At 40.1% G+C, this 18,466-nt stretch overlaps 1 protein-coding gene across 3 annotated transcripts; it reads left to right on the top strand.

The window, feature by feature from the left end:
* Nucleotides 1-8,221: 8,221 nt before the first annotated feature.
* LOC575452 (cytochrome P450 2U1) lies at nt 8,222-13,228 on the top strand. 3 transcript variants are annotated; one of them, XM_030972982.1, is made up of 5 exons: nt 8,222-8,344; nt 10,398-10,786; nt 11,004-11,632; nt 11,950-12,156; nt 12,790-13,228. In XM_030972982.1, the coding sequence occupies exons 2-5, from the start codon at nt 10,423-10,425 to the stop codon at nt 12,979-12,981; spliced, it is 1,392 nt and encodes a 463-aa protein (XP_030828842.1). In that variant the 5' UTR covers nt 8,222-8,344; nt 10,398-10,422; the 3' UTR covers nt 12,982-13,228. The 3 variants fall into 3 exon arrangements, with proteins under 3 accessions (XP_030828842.1, XP_030828840.1, XP_011664220.2); XM_030972980.1 differs by having other exon boundaries at nt 11,950-12,277; XM_011665918.2 differs by lacking the exon at nt 8,222-8,344 and adding an exon at nt 8,399-8,767 and having other exon boundaries at nt 11,950-12,277.
* Nucleotides 13,229-18,466: the final 5,238 nt, after the last annotated feature.

The following is an 18,466-nucleotide window of genomic DNA, read 5'->3' as shown; positions in this document are numbered from 1 at the left end:
TGTGAGCTAAGAAATGCGAACCTGTACAAATACGTATGGCTTTCTTTTGCAGTTTGAAAATAGAATTGATTTTTGTCGAACCACAATTTGCCCATACACTATTACAATATGTTATATACGGGAGAACTAGCGAATTATATAGTAGGAATAAGGTTGCATGGGGTAGAAGAAACTTTAACTTGGAGATTATTCCAATACTTTTGGAAATGCACATTGTAACTTGGTGTAAATGATCATTCCAAGTCAAGGTTTCATCTATAAGAACACCCAAAAACTTGGAATTAGTTTTCTTCTCTAGTAGCATACCATCGATTTTAATATATATAGGTGTTTCTGTATTATGAGAATGATGTTTAAAATACATGAAATGAGTCTTTTTTGTATTAAGTGAAAGTTTATTGGATTTAAACCAATCTGATACTTTGTTAATTTCATAATTCAAAGTATTGTTTAACGAATTAAGGTCTTTATGGGAATAAAAGATATTTGTATCATCGGCAAATAAGATAAAAGAAAGAAGGGGGGATGTATTGATAATATCATTTTCATAAAGAAGAAATAACAGTGGACCTAAGATGGAGCCTTGAGGAACACCGCATTGAATTAAAAGAGGATCAGAATCATAACTATTAAATGTAACATATTGTCCTCTGTTTGTTAAATAATCTTTAAACCATAAGAGTGGCTGACCCCGAATTCCGTAATGACTGAGTTTGGAGAGTAGAATAGCGTGATTGAGCGTATCAAATGCTTTACTCAAGTCACAGAATATACCTATAACATGCTCTTTGTTAGCTATGGCACTTGTAATTTTGTCATAAATTTGAATTAATGCTAAGTCAGTTGAGTAATTTTTTCTGAAGCCATATTGATTTGAATTGAGTATTTTGTGTTTAGTGATAAATTTGTGTAGCCTATTATGAACGATCTTTTCTAAGACTTTAGATATACTTGGGAGTAGGGAAATTGGACGATAGTTACTAATTTCGTGAGGATCATCTTTTTTGAGAATGGGGTTGACTTTAGCTAGTTTTAATAAATCAGGGAAAACACCTTGCGATAACGAGTGATTAAATATGTGAGTTAAAGGCTTTGCAAGTGGATACATTATTTCTTTTAGGAGAGACATACTTATTTTATCAATACCGTGCGATTTTGAGTTGTTAAGAGATTGGGTAATGTTAATAATTTCGATAGGATTTGTCGGATTTAAAAAGAGGGACTCTTGGTTTTGATTGGAAAGATAGTCTTTAAAGTGTGCGTGAGTTCTATTAATTTTGCTGGCGAGTTCAGGGCCGATATTCGTAAAAAATGAATTAAATGAATTTGCATGAAGACTAGGATCATGTATTTTAGTGCCATTTTAATGTGATATTATCCGTGGGTGGGGGATTCGTTTTTTTTCCCATTACCTCTTTGATAATTTTCCAAGTTGCAGTTGTGTTTGAACTGGCCTTTTTTATTTTATTAGAAAAATGCAATCTACGGGATGTACGGATAAGTTTTGTTAATTTGTTTCGATAAATTTTATATGTGTTTAGGTTAGTGTCAGTTGGATTGTGTAAATGTAATTTGTAGAGGCGATTGCGTGTTTGTATTGATTTCAATAAACCTTTAGTTATCCAAGGATTCCTGGGTTTATTTCGCTTATTACTCATTTTGCCTAAAGGAATATTCTTTTCATAATAATATTGCAATTTGTTACTAAAATGTTTATATGCAGTATTGACATCATTTACACTATATACCTCAGCCCATCCCTCGAAAAATAAATCCTGTTTCAGCAATTCTATATTACGTTTGGATTCTTTGCGATATATAAGCTCATCAAATGATTTACGGCCAGATAGTTTGCATTCACAAGTTAAAAATATGGGTAGGTGATCCGACACTTCAGAACACAATATTCCACCGATGGTTTTGTTGTTATGTACGTTTGAAAAAATATTGTCAATCTGAGTTGATGAATGTGGATTTATTCTGGTGGGTTTATTAATAATCGAAAAAAGCCGTATGAATGCATCAACTGCATACAATTGGTTGAGTTACTGTTATCAGATGAGGGTGAGAAGTTGATATTATAGTCATCAAGGATAAAATTGTGTTTATTTTCATCCCTATTTTATGAAGATAAAAATCCAGTTCGTCACAGAATAAATCACAATTAGAATCAGGGGGTCTATAAATCAAACCTATGATGACGTTTTTGGCATTTGAGTTATTAATTTCGATAAATAAAGATTCAGCTTGTGTTAGTTTAATATCTGGACGGATTTTGAAGTTTATGTTTTGTGTAATATAAACGCAACACCGCCACCTCTTCTTCCTTTGCGGTCCACCCTAATCAACTTATAATTAGGCAAATTGAACATATCTGGAGAATTCTGATGTAACCATGTCTCACTTATTCCAATGACGGAAAATGCAAAATTATTTAAAGAGTGTAAAAGGTTTTCAACGTATTCGAAATTTTTGTTCAGACTTCTGGAGTTTATATGTAAAAGTGAAATATTGTCTGGTTTGTAAGAAAATGAATTTTTGAATTCTTGGGGTGTGTAGTATTTGCTCTCGTTTCTTGCGAGTAATAACCATTAATTACTCTCATCGGGCTATCATCATTAATTTTTCTGTTCATTTTTTTTTTATGGTGAATTATTGGGGGGGGGGGTGATTGTACAGGCCACCCCCCCCCCCTGGATCGACATCCATGCAGACAAGGTTTAGTCGAGAACGATATACAATGAATAGCCTAATTCTTTCTCTAATAATATTTAATGAAATGTCATAGCTTCCGCGTTTCGCGCGGGAAGGGGGAAGCTGCATTCAGACAGAGTCGAGAACGATACTCGAATCGTCTTCTTTTGATCTGTTGAAAGTACATGTCAAAGCTTCGCATGGGAGGGGGGGGGGCTGCATGGATGCAGACAATTATACGAGTCGAGAACGATACAACGAATCGTCTTCTTTCCCTAATAATTTAATGAAACGTCAAAGCTTCCGCGCTTCGCGCAGGAGGGGTGGGGAAACTGAATTCACACAAGGATTAAGAGTCGAGAATGGCCGGTACGTCGAATCGTCTTCTTCCTTTAATAACCTAATGAAGCGTCAAAGCTTCCGCGCTTCGCGTGGGAATGGGGAAACTCCTCCCTCCCTGCACCGGCCCAACCCCCTAGGGAGCGCGCTTCGTGTGCTCACTACCCGCCCCCCCCCCCCGAAATGAAATCCTGGCTACGCGCTTGGGGATGGGGTGCAACCTGCCACATGCTTCTACCTCTTGGTTGCTTTGATTCATTGCCGAAAATATTTTGGGACCTATCACCCCCCCCCCCCCCCCCCCAACCACAGGGCTTTCATCGAAAGGGTGCGGTGCGGTGCGGCGCGGTGTGGTGTGCTCAACGCACCCATTCGATAAAAGAGGGGGGCCTTTTCTCGAAAGGGTGCGTTGAGAGCGGAGTACCGTTTTAACACACCCTTTCGATGAAAGCGGGGGGGGGGGGGGGGCTTTTCTCGAAAGGGTGCGTCGACTAGTCTTTCGCATCAGTCGTTTAAAATGAGGATCTCGGACAGAAGGTAATAGTTGCCAATTTAAGTATATCGAAAATGTATTAAATAAAATGGAATGGTCTTGATTACAGAGTGGTCTCTTTCGTTATTACTATGTTGATGGGGGAGACAGAGAGAAGGAAAAAAGGGAAAGGGAAAGGGAAGATAAAAGGAAAGAAAGAAGAATAAGAAGAGAAGAGGGAAACAGGGGGGCGAAGGACTCTTGCCCCCCCCCCCCCCGCCAAATATAAATCAGAGAGAGAGCGAAGGGAAAGGGAAGGGGGGAAAAAGGTGAGAGGAAAGAAAGAAGAGGAAGAAGAAGAAAAGAGGGAAACGGGGGCAAAGGGCTTTTGCCTCCTCCCCCCCCCCCCCCCCGCCGCCAACAAATAAACAGTAGAGAGAGAGAGAGAGAGAGAGAGAGAAGGGAAAGGGAAAGGGAAAGAAAATATAAAAGGAAAGAAAGAAGAAGAAGAAGGAAAGAGGGAAACGGGGGAAGGGCGAAAGGGAGAGAGAGAGAGAGAGAGAGAGAGAAGGGAAAAGGAAATGGAAAGAGAATATAAAAGGAAAGAAAGAAGAGGAAGAAGAATAAAAAGAAAAGAGGGAAACGGGGGCGAAGGGCTCTTGCCTCCTCCCCCCGCCAACAAATAAATAGGAGAGAGAGAGAGAGAGAGAGAGAGGGAAAGGGAAAGAAAATATAAAAGGAAAGAAAGAAGAAGAAGAAGGAAAGATGGATACGGAGGAAGGGCGAAAGGTTCTTACCTCCCCCCCCCCCCTCACCCCCTCCCGCCAAAAAAATAAATAACAGAGAGAGAGAGAGAAGGGAGAGGGAAAGAAAATCTAAAAGGAAAGAAAGAAGAGGAAGAAGAATAAGAAGAGAAGAGGGAAACGAGGGCGAAGGGCTGTTGCCTCCTCCCCCCCCCCCCCCCCTCGGCAAAAAATAAATAAGAGAGAGAGAGAGAGAGAGAGAGAGAGAAGGGAAAGGGAAAGGGAAAGAGAAGATAAAAGGAAAGGAAAAAGAGGGAAACGGGGGCGAAGGGCTCTTGCCCCCCCCCCGCCAAAAATAAAAAAAGAGAGAGAGAGAGAGAGAGAGAGAAGGGAAAGGGAAAGGGAAAGAGGAAAGGAATATAAAAGGAAAAAAAGAAGAAGAAGAAGGAAAGAGGGAAACGGGGGAAGGGCGAAAGGCTCTTACCCCCCCCCCTCCCGCCAAAAAAATAAATAGGAGAGGGAGAGAGAAGGGAGAGGGAAAGAAAATATAAAAGGAAAGAAAGAAGAGGAAGAAGAAGAAAAGAGGGTAACGGGGGCAAAGGGCTCTTGCCTCCTTTCTTTCCTATTCTCCCTCTTTTTCGTTTTTCTCTTTCTTTCTTTTCTTTCTTCTCTTTTCTTTCCTTTCTTTTCTTTTTTCTTTTTTCTTTTCTTTTTCTTTTTTTCTTTTCTTTCCCTTTTACTCTCTTTTTTCCCCTCCCCCTTTTCTCTTTTTTCCCGACGGCAGCGCAATTTTACCGACAATATCCTGACAGGTGGGGGGTGTCGCACCCCCACACCCCCTTTGGTAACGCCCCTGCCTACGCCACTGTTGGCGACCACAAGGCTATCAATACAAATTAAGACATGTTAATGAAGATTCTTTTTAATGTTGCAGAGAGATAAGTATTTTCTCTATGAACTTGTTTAATGGACAATAAATAATATTTAAACATGAATACTATAGCGGTATAATGATGAGAGAGATGATTTAAGTCATACTTTTTTTCAATGTGATTGGAGTGGACTTGAGGGTGGGGGGGGGGGGGGGGTCCCCCCTAAGTTCTCGGCCGTTTCACAGCCGATCGCCGCAAAAATTCATATTTATGGTAATTTATGCAAACAAGGTCAGAGAATTCACATTTTTACCCACAAATCATATATAATTCATATTCGAGCGTTCTTTTTCACTTCACATATTCGTTAGAATAATAATACGACAACAAAGTTGGAAGAGCCAGTTTATCCCTATTATATGTGATCTCTTGTTTTGATAATTTGTATTTATGTATTATATTATTTTGTTATTTCATTTAATTTCTAACCACAATTCAACTATTTTTACCCAAAATCAAACACATTAACTTGAAACAAGACCAAATAACCAATGTTTTCTCTTTTTTTAAAAGAATAAATGGTATTTCCATATGTTTGGTACATAAATCACAAAAATGAGCGATTTTAGGGCTGACATGCAAAACTGACAAAAGGTCACGTGACTCCGCAATTATACGTCCGATTTTCAACAAAAAAATGTTTCAAAAGATGCGTAAGACTCGAAAGAAAAAAGTCATGAAAGAAAAACTTTATATCTGCCGTGGTTCCGGAGTAGTCGCGAAATTACTAGAGAGCACTAATCTTTTTTGGGGCCCTCAAAAATTTGAAAAATCGTACCCCCCCCCCCTTGAACGCCAGGGGGGGGGTATCTCCCAAAAACGGTAAAAATTAACACGTTTTTTTCACAGGGCGGAGCCCTCAGAAGCTCAGGGGTATTAAACATCAAAATTAACGTCGGATGAGCATAATTTTATACCTTATTTGTGACAGTGGCAGGACACAATTTGATGTTGGGTCCAGGCTGCGGAGCCCCCAGAAGCTCAGGAGTTTTGTCCATTAAATAATTATTATTTTATACCTTATTTGTGACACAGGGGTCACGAATTGGCGTGGGGTCCAGGGGGTGGAGCACCCGGAAGCTCAGGGGTTTTAGGCAATAAATAACGGTCAGATGAGCATATTTTTATATCTATTTGTGACACTGGCAGGACACAAATTGGTGTTGGATCCAAGGGGCGGAGCCCCAAGAAGGTGAGGGGTTTTATACATCAAATTATCGTCAGATGAGCATATTTATATATCTATTTGTGACACTGGCAGAACACAAATTCTTCTTCCTCTTCCTCTTCTTTCTTTCCTTTTATCTTCTCTTTCCCTCTCCTTCTCCAACATAAGATGCAAGACGGATATATATCGACTCACCTTCTTTCCAAGAACCATACGGGCCTGGAATTTACTTCCCCCCCCCCCCAGCATCTTTGCCTGCGACACAGTCGAAACCTTCAAAACCAGACTCTGGGAAGCCATCCAAGGGGGTAATATAATCATAGTCCCTCCCCACAACTGCAATGTGATGGGACTTAATTCTAAAATGTTCTAGAAGCAACAAACACTCTCTCTCGAACGATAACGTTCTTATTGGTCATCTTTATATCCCTCTTGAGGATCAGGACCAGGATCAGAACAGATGATTCTCTCTCTCTCTCTTATTTATTTTTTGGCGGGGGGGGGGGGAGGGAGGAGGCAAGAGCCCTTCGCCCCTGTTTCCCTCTTTTCTTATTCTTTTTCCTCTTCTTTCTTTCCTTTTATATTTTCTTTCCCTTTCCCTTCACTCTCTCTCTCTCTTATTTATTTTATTGGCGGGGGGGGGGGGGCAAGAGCCCTTCGCCCTTCCCCCGTTTCCCTCTTTCCTTCTTATTCCTCTTCTTTCTTTCCTTTTATATTTTCTTTCCCTCTCCCTTCTCTCTCTCTTATTTATTTTTGGCGGGGGGGGGGAGGGCAAGAGCCCTTCGCCCCCGTTTCCCTCTTTTCTTCTTATTCTTCTTCCTCTTCTTTCTTTCCTTTTATCTTCTCTTTCCCTTTCCCTTCTCTCTCTCTCTCTTATTTATTTTGTTGGCAAGAGCCCTTCGCCCCCTTTCCCTCTTTTCTTATTCTTTTTCCTCTTCTTTCTTTCCTTTTAGATTTTCTTTCCCTTTCCCTTCTCTCTCTCTCTCTCTCTCTCTCTCTCTCTCTTATTAATTTTTTTGGCGGAAAGGGGGGGGGGGGAGTAAGAACCTTTCGCCCTTCCCCCGTATCCATCTTTCCTTCTTCTTCTTTCTTTCCTTTTATATTTTCTTTTCCTTTCCCTTCTCTCTCTCTCTCTCTCCTATTTATTTGTTGGCGGGGGGGGGGGGGAGGAGGCAAGAGCCCTTCGCCCCCGTTTCCCTCTTTTCTTCTTATTCTTCTTTCTTTCCTTTTATATTCTCTTTCCCTTTCCCTTTCCCTTCTCTCTCTCTCTCTCTCTCTCTCTCTCTCTTATTTATTTTTTTGGTGGGGGGGGGTGGGGGAGGGCAAGAGCCCTTCGCCCCCGTGTCCCTCTTTTTTTCTTTTTCCTCTTCTTTCTTTCCTTTTATCTTCTCTTTCCCTTTCCCTTCTCTCTCTCTCTCTTATTTATTTTTTGGCGGGGGGGGGGGGAGGGAGGAGGCAAGAGCCTTTTGCCCTTCCCCCATTTCCCTCTTTTCTTCTTTTTCCTCTTCTTTCGATCTTTCCTTTTATCTTCTCTTTCCCTTTCCCTTTCCCTTCTCTCTCTCTCTCTCTGATTTATTTTTTTGGCGGGGGGGGGGGGCAAGAGTCCTTCGCCCCGGCCCCCCCCCCGCTTTCATCGAAAGGGTGTGTTAAAACGGTACTCCGCTCTCAGCGCACCCTTTCGAGAAAAGGCCTCCCTCTTTTATCGAATGGGTGCGTTGAGCACACCACACCGCGCCGCACCGCACCGCACCCTTTCGATGAAAGCCCAACCACAGATACATAATTTAATGAAACGCCAAAAAAAAAAAACACCACCATATTCGCGTACTCACTACCCCGGCCCCCCCCCCCCCCCCCCCCCAACCTAAAATAGAATCCTAGCTAATTCGCGCCTCGCTGGACGGTATGCATGCTATGCTTTCGTTTATACCATAATAATTCAGCGATCGAGTCAGATCAGGCTATTTGCAGAGACATGCAGTCGGACAATTAATCGGTGAGTAAAATTCGTTGATCTAAGAGACATTTTTCAAAGTACCATGATTATGCATGTATGGTACACACCAACGTAACTTTATTCAAGCGAGACTAATTATGTGGTCAAACGGCCAATTTCCTGTTCTATATGCGATAGAATCTTGTGCACAAGACTTGCGGGCCTCTTCCATAGTCCATTGTGCATAAAGCATGGCCACAGAATTTGGTAGCACAAAATTTGATGAATGGGTTATTTTCAAAGGGTTGAATGTATTGTAATCTACCGCTACCGGACGTAAGAAAATCCATCGGTGCAGTAATATAGGCCTATAGGCTATACAGCCGCGCATAATTATTATCTACCACCGATATATTGGGGGCAATGAATCTATCAGGCGTATAGGTCGATATCTGAGTGCTTATCTGAGATAGACATATTTGGGTATGTACATGTAAATAGTTTGGTGGAGTGTCAATATGAGTCTATTATAATGCCTGCAGACTAACGCGCGATCGTGCATACAAGGTTGTGAACTATATAGTATCAGCTCATAACGTGGGGGGGGGGGGGGGGGGGCTGCTAAGATATTCACACACCCATGCACGCAAACGACATTGTACTCTTTTTTGTTGAACTGTCGTATATGATCCTGCATGCATCATGAAACAAACAATTTGAATAAGTTTAAAAAACATGCATGTAGAGATCAAGCCAGGAACACAAGATAAATATCCGGCATAAAATGTTTGACCGTACCTTCCCCGCTGATTAATGAATAGTGTATTATTAGAAAACTTTACAACTTAAAGGATATATTGGAAGCATGCGATCCTACAATATTCACTGATCACCTTTGTCGTGGTCGAAATCGACTCTAAAGTTATGAAATTGTAAATAATAAACACTTTATAATTATGTTGTATGTTGTAAAGCTATAAAACAATGTTTCTTGACTAATATCGACCGATTAGCTATTCCCGTTCAGAAATTATATACCACAGCTACATATTCTGAGATTTTCATGGTCGCAGCTACCATTGTACGGCCGTAGGAGCTATTTGAAATTGATCAAAATTTACCGGGAGCACCGGTTAATCTTCATATTCAATTTTTCTCGAAAGCAGAATTGTTTTAGGGGCTAAAGATTCTAGTGTTTTTAATAGATCCACAGGGGCATCCAAATATATCAAAATTATTGTTTGTTAATTTTGTATTACTTTGCACTTTGTATTTGTCTGAACATGTATGTATACTTGTTTTTATGAACCACATGTGGAAATAAAGCTTGAACTTGAACTTGAACTTGAACTTAAAGAATCACTATCCACCCATTTTTCAAAACTTTGTAATACCTTTAAGCAAACACACCGTTAGTACTCTATTTGTTTAACTGTCGTATATGATCATGCATATTGTGAAACAAACACGTTTAAAAAGTACATGGAGAGATCAAGCCCAGAACACAAATGAATCCTGCATAAAATGTCTGGCCGTATATAATTCCCCTGAATAATGAAGTGTAATTAAAAACACGTTACAACTCGGCCTACATTGGAGGCTATAACATCTGCATAATGCAAAATATTTACATTATGAAGAGAGGATGATACCCCCCCCCCCCCCCCTCAGTGTTATTTAGGGTACGCATAATGCTCGTTCCCTCTTTTTTAAAGCACCCCCTATCTGAGGACTGCCAACATTTCCGAACCCCCCTTTCGCGGGCTTTTCGCGGGCTTTTCCTGCCTTGGAGACCCCCCTAAATCAGGAAAAATGCTCAATGTATCCCCCTAAATTCGGAATAACTTCTCAGGAGTCCAAAGAGATGAGAGGAAAAAAAAGGAAAAACACCCCCTTTTTACAGAAATCTCCGGGTGAAAAGTCAAATACACCCTTTTTCTCGGGCCGGACTTTGTCGCACGAAAAGTACCCCTTTACTGGACATTTTGGCAACACGCATGCGGTCATTCCGACCCCTGAGTGGGGGGGGGGGGGGGGGGCGGGAGTTGATAGTGAAATAATTGTCGAAAGGCATTACCGTTAATAATTTTCCTATTTGAATGGTCGGTTTTAGTGTACATGCAGATAAGACTAAAACAATGGAGTTCGTGACGACAACACAGATTTTTCTCGGAATAGCTGCTGCCGCTTTAACATTTGTATGGATACGCCGATACCGAAAACAACCGTCATCACATCCTCCACCGCCTGGCCCAACCACTCTCAGTATCTTCTTGAATGACCTTTGGCGCATCCTATCACGCTCCAAACCACCTAACCTCATCGAGCTTGTGACAGGATTACGACGACAGTACGGTGATATCTACTCAGTGTCAAAGGGCAAAAAATTGCTGGTGATTCTGAGTGATCCTGAGATGGTGAAAGAACTCTTTGTGAAGCAAGCTGAGATTACATCGGGAAGAGATACTGCACCTCTAGCACATGTTGCATTCAGAGATAAAGGTTAGTATGCCACTGTCAAATCCTGAAAAGGGGTCTTCCACATGCATGCAGTGGGGTAGATGATAGGCCTATACTGAATGGAAAAATGAATGAAAAATAAAGAGAAAAGGTATAATGTGAAAAGCGATCGTTAAAAGCCCTATACTCCGCTTCCCATTCTATGGACTTGCGCTTTTATTTATTAACTGTTTTTACACTTTTCCTTTTGTATATTTAGGTAGCATTATTTTTGAAGAGGGAAAATCATGGAGTGATATGCGGCGCTTCTTTCTTCTTGTTTTCCGCAAATTTGGCATGGGGAAGAGGAGTGCTGGAGATCGGGTCAACGAAGAGGCTCGGGTTCTTTGTAAGGAATTCATTCTGGCAGAAGGCAAGCCATTCGATCCATTCCGAACCGTCAACTATGCCGTGGCCAACATCATTCGGTCGATCACAGCTGGTCAGCGCTTCGAGTATTCCAATGGTAGGTTTCAACAGATGGTGCAGCTCATTACCGACGTCCTCGGTGCCGAGAACTTTTACGGGCCTTTAGAGATGATGCCATGGTTGTACTTTACTCCACTCTTCACGAAGGAACGCAACATGTGCAACGCGCTGATAGGCTTAATGAAGCAGGAGGTTGTTGAGCATCGTGAGACAGTGGACGTCGATAATCCAAGGGATGTCATTGACATGTGTTTAGCCGAGATCGACCGGGCCAAAGATGCAGGAGAGGAGACCTTTTTTGATGAGTCACTCCTTTGGAGAACACTCCTCGACATCTACTTGGCTGGAACCGAGACTGTTGCAACCACGCTGACGTGGGCCATGCTGTATATGGCAGGGTATCCAGATATCCAGGAAAAGGTATATCACTTACTTTAAATGTTAATGAAAAACTAATTGAATAGGGATATCCCGTTGACCGTTGAATGGATGTCAGTTTAGTTATCTCAACGGTTATGACGGTCTCCTGGGCTGTCGATCGCAGTCAACTAGGTTTTAATTGAAATTTGAATAGGATTTCTGGAAAATCCTGTATCCGGACTAGTACTACCAAAACTATCCCTGGGACAACCACCTAATCTGGTATCCTGTGTAAGTTATTTTTAGTGGTAGAATTGGATTTATTTCAGCTAGTGTTTGAAATTTCACCAGTCTATGTAACTCTTTGTTTAATTCAGGTCTGCCAAGAAATCGACGACGTCATCGGTCATGAAGGCACACCTCACTATGACGACCGCACCAGGATGCCTTATACAGAAGCAACCATTGCCGAACTTCTCCGAATCCGTCCGATCGCGCCCCTTGGCATTCCACACATTAACACAGAAAGCATCGTGTTCCGAGGCTACCTCCTTCCTGAGCGTTCCATTATAATGATGAATATGGTAGGCATGCATCTAGATCCGGAGTTGTGGCCCGACCCCGAGTCCTTTGACCCGACTAGATTTTTAAGTGAAGATGGGAAGGCGACCAAGAAGCCAGAGGGGCACATGCCTTTTGGAGCAGGTATAAGTCAATGATTTAAATTGTATAACTTATTGCACTTATCCTTATGGTATGCCAGTATAGTTTAAAGTTAAAGGTGCAATATCTCGCAAGTGCATGAAGGTAAAGACTATTCAGATCAATCACAACTTTCAAAAATGAAATTACCTGCCCCCCCCCCCTACGATCATAGAAAATATGAGACGTTCTTGATGATTCAACTGTGTTCCACGAAAGCTGAAGCACAATCATCTTAGTCACTAAGTCCCAACATTATCTGTTTATAATATATAAAAGTCATGTACATGTATAGTCATAAGAACTAAAGTCTTAGTCTTAATGAGAGAGGGTGAAGAGAGATAAGGGAGGGGAGAGATTTAAACAAAATCTTTACAGAAGACGACATAGGTAACCCTTTTTTCAAGTAATATAATAATATAGTAATATATAGGTAGTTATATTCGTGTCCTTTAAGAAAACGATGGTGAAAAAGCTATGAATTTAATTATTATTGTATTATAATTCCTGTCCAGGACGGAGGATATGCCTTGGAGAGCAACTTGCCAAGGTTGAATTGTTCTTGTTCTTCACCAACCTGCTTCAAAAGTTTACCTTCAGAATACCCGACGGCGTCCTTCCCGACTATGGATTCGGACATCGCACGTCCACACTTGCTCCTAAGAAATTCGACATCGTCGCTAGCCTGCGTTGATCTGCCACATTAACCATCTCCAATAATGATTGTTTTATTCATTTTATTTGTGTTATTTATTTCATTTCATTCATGATTTTTTTCAACAGGGTAGTTTCATTCATGCAGTTCCATTGAAAGCCAGTGGACCTGCTTTTCAAGAAAGCCTTGCATAGTACAATAACAGTTTAAATGGTACTTTTGGAGTCACCGAGGCCAATAGTTTAACCAGTACCTCGAATAGAAGGCATGGTATATTTGTTTTTATCCTGCATCAAAAATTTATTTTAAAAAAAATTAAAAAAATAAAAAATTGGGAAAAAATATTTTAGAACAAAAAAAAATGTCAATTTTTATCTAGAAAGATTTAAATTATTTTGTTTTCATTAAAGGTATTACAAAGTTTTGGTATGGGGTCATGAATTTTGTTCAAATTAACATATTGGAAGCACATGCGTTCCTGCAATATTAATTGATCGTTGTCCCGGTTGAAATTGAGTCTAAAGTTATGAAATTATAAATAATAAACTCTTTATGTTGTATAGCTCCCTCTCAAGGTCAAGATATTAATTTAGTTATGAAACAATGGTTCTTGACTAAAATCGACCGATTAGCTATTCCCATTTGGAAATTATATATCACAACTACATATTCTGAGATTTTCATGGTCGCAGCTACCATTGTACTGCCGTAGGCGCTATTTGAAATTTATCAAAATTTACCGGGAGCACCGGTAAATTTTTATATTCAGTTTTTCTCGAAAACAGAAGTGTTTTAGGGACTAATTTTTTTAGTGCTTATAATACATCCACAGGGGCATCCAAATATATAAAAATTGTAAATATTTACTATCCACCCAATTTTCAAAATTTCCCAAAACTTTGTATTACCTTTAAATTAAGATTTGAAGAAAAAAAATTGATTCTATTAAAAAAAAAAATTAACATTTTTTTTTCAACTCCCAAATAGTAAACCAAAATAGTACTCTCATAATATAGTACTTTCTAAAAATGGGTCAAATATTTCTGGTCATGTGCCGAGCTCTCAACCAATCAAAAGCCAACAAATTTTTGTTGCAGGATATAATATAATGTAACCGTGACTTATTGTATGCTTTATCATGCAACTGCTTTCTGCACCCATTTGATCACTCAGTTTTCCCAAGAGAATTATGTCGCCAAAATCTTTTTTTTTAATGAGGCCGCCATCCATCTCCAGCCTAACCGCTCACGATGGCGGTCTCCTGCGTTCTAACTTACCTCTCTAATTTATTGGAAAATATGTACTACATATCTTATTCGTATATGTTTATTGTATGATATTATTGTACATGACTTTCTATTCAATTACTTTTGTAAACATTATATCATTGTATTTGTTATTGTTCACACTTTTGTCAATTGAGTTTGAATTTGTATCTTTTTGAACGCAGAAATAAAACTAAACAAACAAACATATTTTAAATCGCTCATTTTTTCCATACGAAACATGATTTAAAAGCCCCATGGACATAATAAGGAGTTTTGAATTGTATGCATTTGTTTGTCAGTGTTAATTTATTTTTACTTTCTTATTAATTAAAAACCATAACAATATAATCAAGATAGAATGAGAGGGGGGAAAAGAGACAAATGAAGAAAAAATAGCAAGGACACATATCAAAAGTAAACCAGTTTCAAATAGAAGTTATTACAAGTCACAACTCCATTTTACCATAGAAAGAAGTAAGTTTACAGTTTCGTTGTAAGCTTTAAAGCCTTGAAAATTTGGGGATTTATTCTGGAAAGTTTGTCAATGTGTCGGTATTCTCTTGTTTAAATAATTTGGTTTTGTATAGTATTTTAGTAATCATTCCACAGTAGCTTTATGAAATTATCAGCGTAGGAAAATCTTTTCCCCACTCTCTCTTTAATTCCTCCTCATCTCGTGGACCTTCTGAAAAAAGATGTTCTCGAGACCGAGACACATAAGCAGTGTCGTGTCTACGGGGGGGGGGGGGGAGAGGGGGCACGAGAGTCACTTGAAAGGGGTGCAAAAGTGAGAGAAAGTTAAAAAGGAGAAAAGAGGGAAAATGCCCTCAATATCAACACGCAGAGTAAACGGCTTTGGAAATTATTTTTTTCTTTATAAGGTTTTTAAACAATTCTCAAACTTGGTCGGTTCGCTCCTTCCAATATTGCTCCATGCCAGACACGTAGCCACCGGGGGGGGGGGGGGGGGCACGTGCCCCCAAAATTTCCAAGATCGGTGGAAATTTTTTGTAGACCCCTCCCAGGACGTCGATCAATTACCTGTATGTGCCCCCCCCCAAACAAAACAAAAAAACATCAAACTCTGGCTACGGCCCTGCTCCATGCAGAATCTTGCAACCAATAGCCACCAAGACCATGGCTGTTTTACTGCCTTCTGACAACTGTTCTAAGGTTTCACAATTAAGACAGGATATTGTCGGCCTCATGGCCGATCAGTCTACTGGGAAATAGCCGTTTAAATAATAGCCGTTTTGTTATATGATCTCCAATTCTTTTGAGCCATGTTTGATTATGCTATACTGACTGGGTAAAGTTTCATTTCCTTTTCGCAATTTTTCCGATATGGACATTTTAATTACTTCATTTTCTTTAAAATAGTGGTCATTTTATTTTACCATTAGTGTGATCCGAATGGGACACTTGAACTAAAGAACGCATTTTCCCCCTGTGTTTTACGCTTACTGACATGTAACGCAGGGAAAAGAACGCTCGACACAGATGTTTGCAGTTACTTCAGCTTTTTATTCCAACACCAATCGGGTTGTAAAACGAAAATAAAAACCTGTATCAAAGATACGAAAAATACAAAACATGATAAATACATTTATCAAACAGATATACTCATTTACTCTGAAAAGTAAACATTATCAAACAATAAGAATACTGAATCATGGAAAGTATGAAATCAAAGAGATTAGCAATATCAATAAATGACAAACTGAGCGTTTCATTCATCTAGTAATACATTAATCAAAACTTCCCAAATAACAGCATCTTATTAGAATTCTTGTCTTTCAACAGCAATTTCACTCTATAATTCCTATGGCAATTATAAGAAATCGTTATACTCTCATGCATGAATGCATAGTATTTTAGAACAAACAAGTTATTACAGCCATAGATAAAGATATAATTAGCTTCAAGTACATAAGTCAAAGAAATACTTTAAATCAAACGATAGACTCACTAGGACACGAGACTGAACTTGTGTCATACACAGGGGCGTACGCAGGGGGGGGGGGGGGTTTGGGGGTTCAAACCCCCCCTTTGGTATTTTTATGTGTGTAAACCCCCCTAAAAAAAACTAAAACCCCCCCCCCCTTTGTTTTTTGTTTTTGTTTTTTTTTAAATTAAAAAGAAAAAAAAAATTATGCCCACGGCTAACGTAAAGTGACCTTACCCCCCCCCCCCCCAACGAAAAAAAATGTCAAATTTTCAAATTTCGAGACAAAAAAAAAAGTGTCCGCCTAATTAGAGGCTTGACTGAGGGGGTGTGAAGGGATCAAGTGTCAAATGTCATTAACCCTAAATAGGAAGACTTTGGACTTTGCATTCTAGCGATGCTTTTTGTAAATATACTGATATTTCATTTTACGAGATCACGTAGCGACCGCTCGAACAAAAACTTTTTGTACTTTGGAATCTAGCATTTTAAGGCGAGAAAAATATACATTTTTTAAATATGGAAACTGCGTTCTATGGAGAAGTTAGGAGCGCCAATATTTCTGTAGCCTATAATTGACTCAGTTAGGCCTTTTTTGTCATCATGTATCTATATTTCTATAAGTGTTGTCCAGTACCTCGTGATTGCCGCCTTGATATCTTCCTCAATTTAGAAAGGAATGTTGTATAAGCTAGCTATAGGATTTAATATAGTGCGTATAAAAAGTGGACTTTGTAATTTAATTCATGATTACGAGTAACTTCTTTTCTGTCCTATCCATAGGGAAATGCCACTGATTATAAAATAAAAGGAGCACGTGTCAAAGTAAAAAGGGGAATTATCAGAGGTGATCTCGCACCTGATAAGGGGCACACGCCAGAGATGAAAAAGGCACTTATGAGAAGGAAAATGGCACTTATTAGACAGGATAAGGGGGCACGTGTCAAAATAACCGGGGCACTTATCAGAGATAAAAAGAGGACATCTCTCGAATTTTTTACAGAGCACGCAAAGCGCGCTCTCACTAGGGGCCGGGGGGGGGGGGGGTGCAGAGTTTCCCCCTCTCCCGCGCATATCGCGGAAGAATTAAAAAGACGATTCGTTGTACCGCTGTCTATACTCTTAATTCTTGTATGAATTCAGTTTTCCCTCTCCCGTGCAAAGCGCCGAAGCTTTGACGTTTCAATAAACTAATGGAGAAATTAAGAAGACGATTCGTTGTATATTACCGTTCTCGACTCCTAATCATCCTTGTCTGAATTCAGATTTTCCCCTTCCGCGCGAAGCGCGGAAGCTTTGAAGTTTCATTAAGTTATATCAGAGGAACAAGACGATTCGAGTACCGTTCTCGATTCTTAATCCTTGTTTAAATTCAGTCCCCCCCCCCCTCCTCCGCGAAGCGCGGAAGCTTAGACGATTCATTAAATTTTTAGGAAAAGTAGACGATTCGTTAATCCTTGTCTGAATGAGGTTTCCCCCCTCCCGCGCGAACCGCGAAAGCTTAGACGATTCCTCAGGCTCTTACCCCTCCCGTCTCTATCTCTCTCTCTCTCTCTCTCTCTCTCTCTTTCTCCCCCGTTTCTCATGTTTCCTTTCTCTCTTCTTTTTTTCCTTTTCTCCTTTTCTTTCTTTTCTTTCTTTTCCTTTCTTTCCTCTCCTTCCTCTTTTTCTTTTTTCTTTCTTTCTTCTCTTCTCTTTCCTTTCTCTCCTTTTTTCCTTTACTTTTTTTCTTTTCCTTTCTTTCCCTTCCCCTCTCATTTCCCCCCTCCCCTTTTCTCAATTTTCCCGAAAGCAGCGCAATTTTACCGACAATAGCGATGCCCCTGGCTATTATCCCATTTTAAAAGAAATGCAATTCCTCATGCTCTCGCACCTCTCACAAAATTCTCTCTTCTTTCCCTTTCCCTTCCTAATGTCTCGTTTAAGTTTGCTGGGGGAGGCAAGGGCCTTTCGCCCCCGATCCACACGTTGTTGGCTAGATGAATAATAATTTTGCAACTGATCTCCCCTTCTTTTCTTTTCTTCTTCCTCTTTTTTGTTCCTTACAGCTTTCCTCTTTCCCTTTTCCATTTCTCTCTCCTTTTTTTGCGGGGAGGGGGAGGGGGGGGGGGGCAAGGGCCTTTTGGCTCCCCGTTCCCGATCAACAAATATTGTCGGCTGGAAAATTGCAACTGATATCCCCTTCTTTACTTTTCTTCTTCCTCTTCTTTCCTTACCCTTTATGTATCTCCTCTTTTCCTTTTTTCTTTCCTTTTCCTTCCTAATTCTCTCTTCTTCTTCTTCTTTTTTTTTTTTGAGGGGGGAGGCAAGGCCCTATCGATCAC

Source organism: Strongylocentrotus purpuratus, unplaced genomic scaffold, assembly GCF_000002235.5.
Source record: "Strongylocentrotus purpuratus isolate Spur 01 unplaced genomic scaffold, Spur_5.0 spur5_scaffold_6, whole genome shotgun sequence".
NCBI classification, from domain to species: domain Eukaryota; kingdom Metazoa; phylum Echinodermata; class Echinoidea; order Camarodonta; family Strongylocentrotidae; genus Strongylocentrotus; species Strongylocentrotus purpuratus.
This window is presented reverse-complemented; position numbering and strand designations above follow the sequence as displayed.

What these genes read in the sequence shown, in the direction of transcription:
- LOC575452 (XM_030972980.1), top strand. Translation starts at nt 10,423, where the DNA reads ATGGAGTTCGTGACGACAACACAGATTTTTCTCGGAATAGCTGCTGCC. An exon ending in TGTTGCATTCAGAGATAAAG is followed by an intron (nt 10,787 to 11,003) that starts GTTAGTATGCCA and finishes TTGTATATTTAG; the next exon opens with GTAGCATTATTTTTGAAGAG. An exon ending in ATCCAGATATCCAGGAAAAG is followed by an intron (nt 11,633 to 11,949) that starts GTATATCACTTA and finishes TGTTTAATTCAG; the next exon opens with GTCTGCCAAGAAATCGACGA.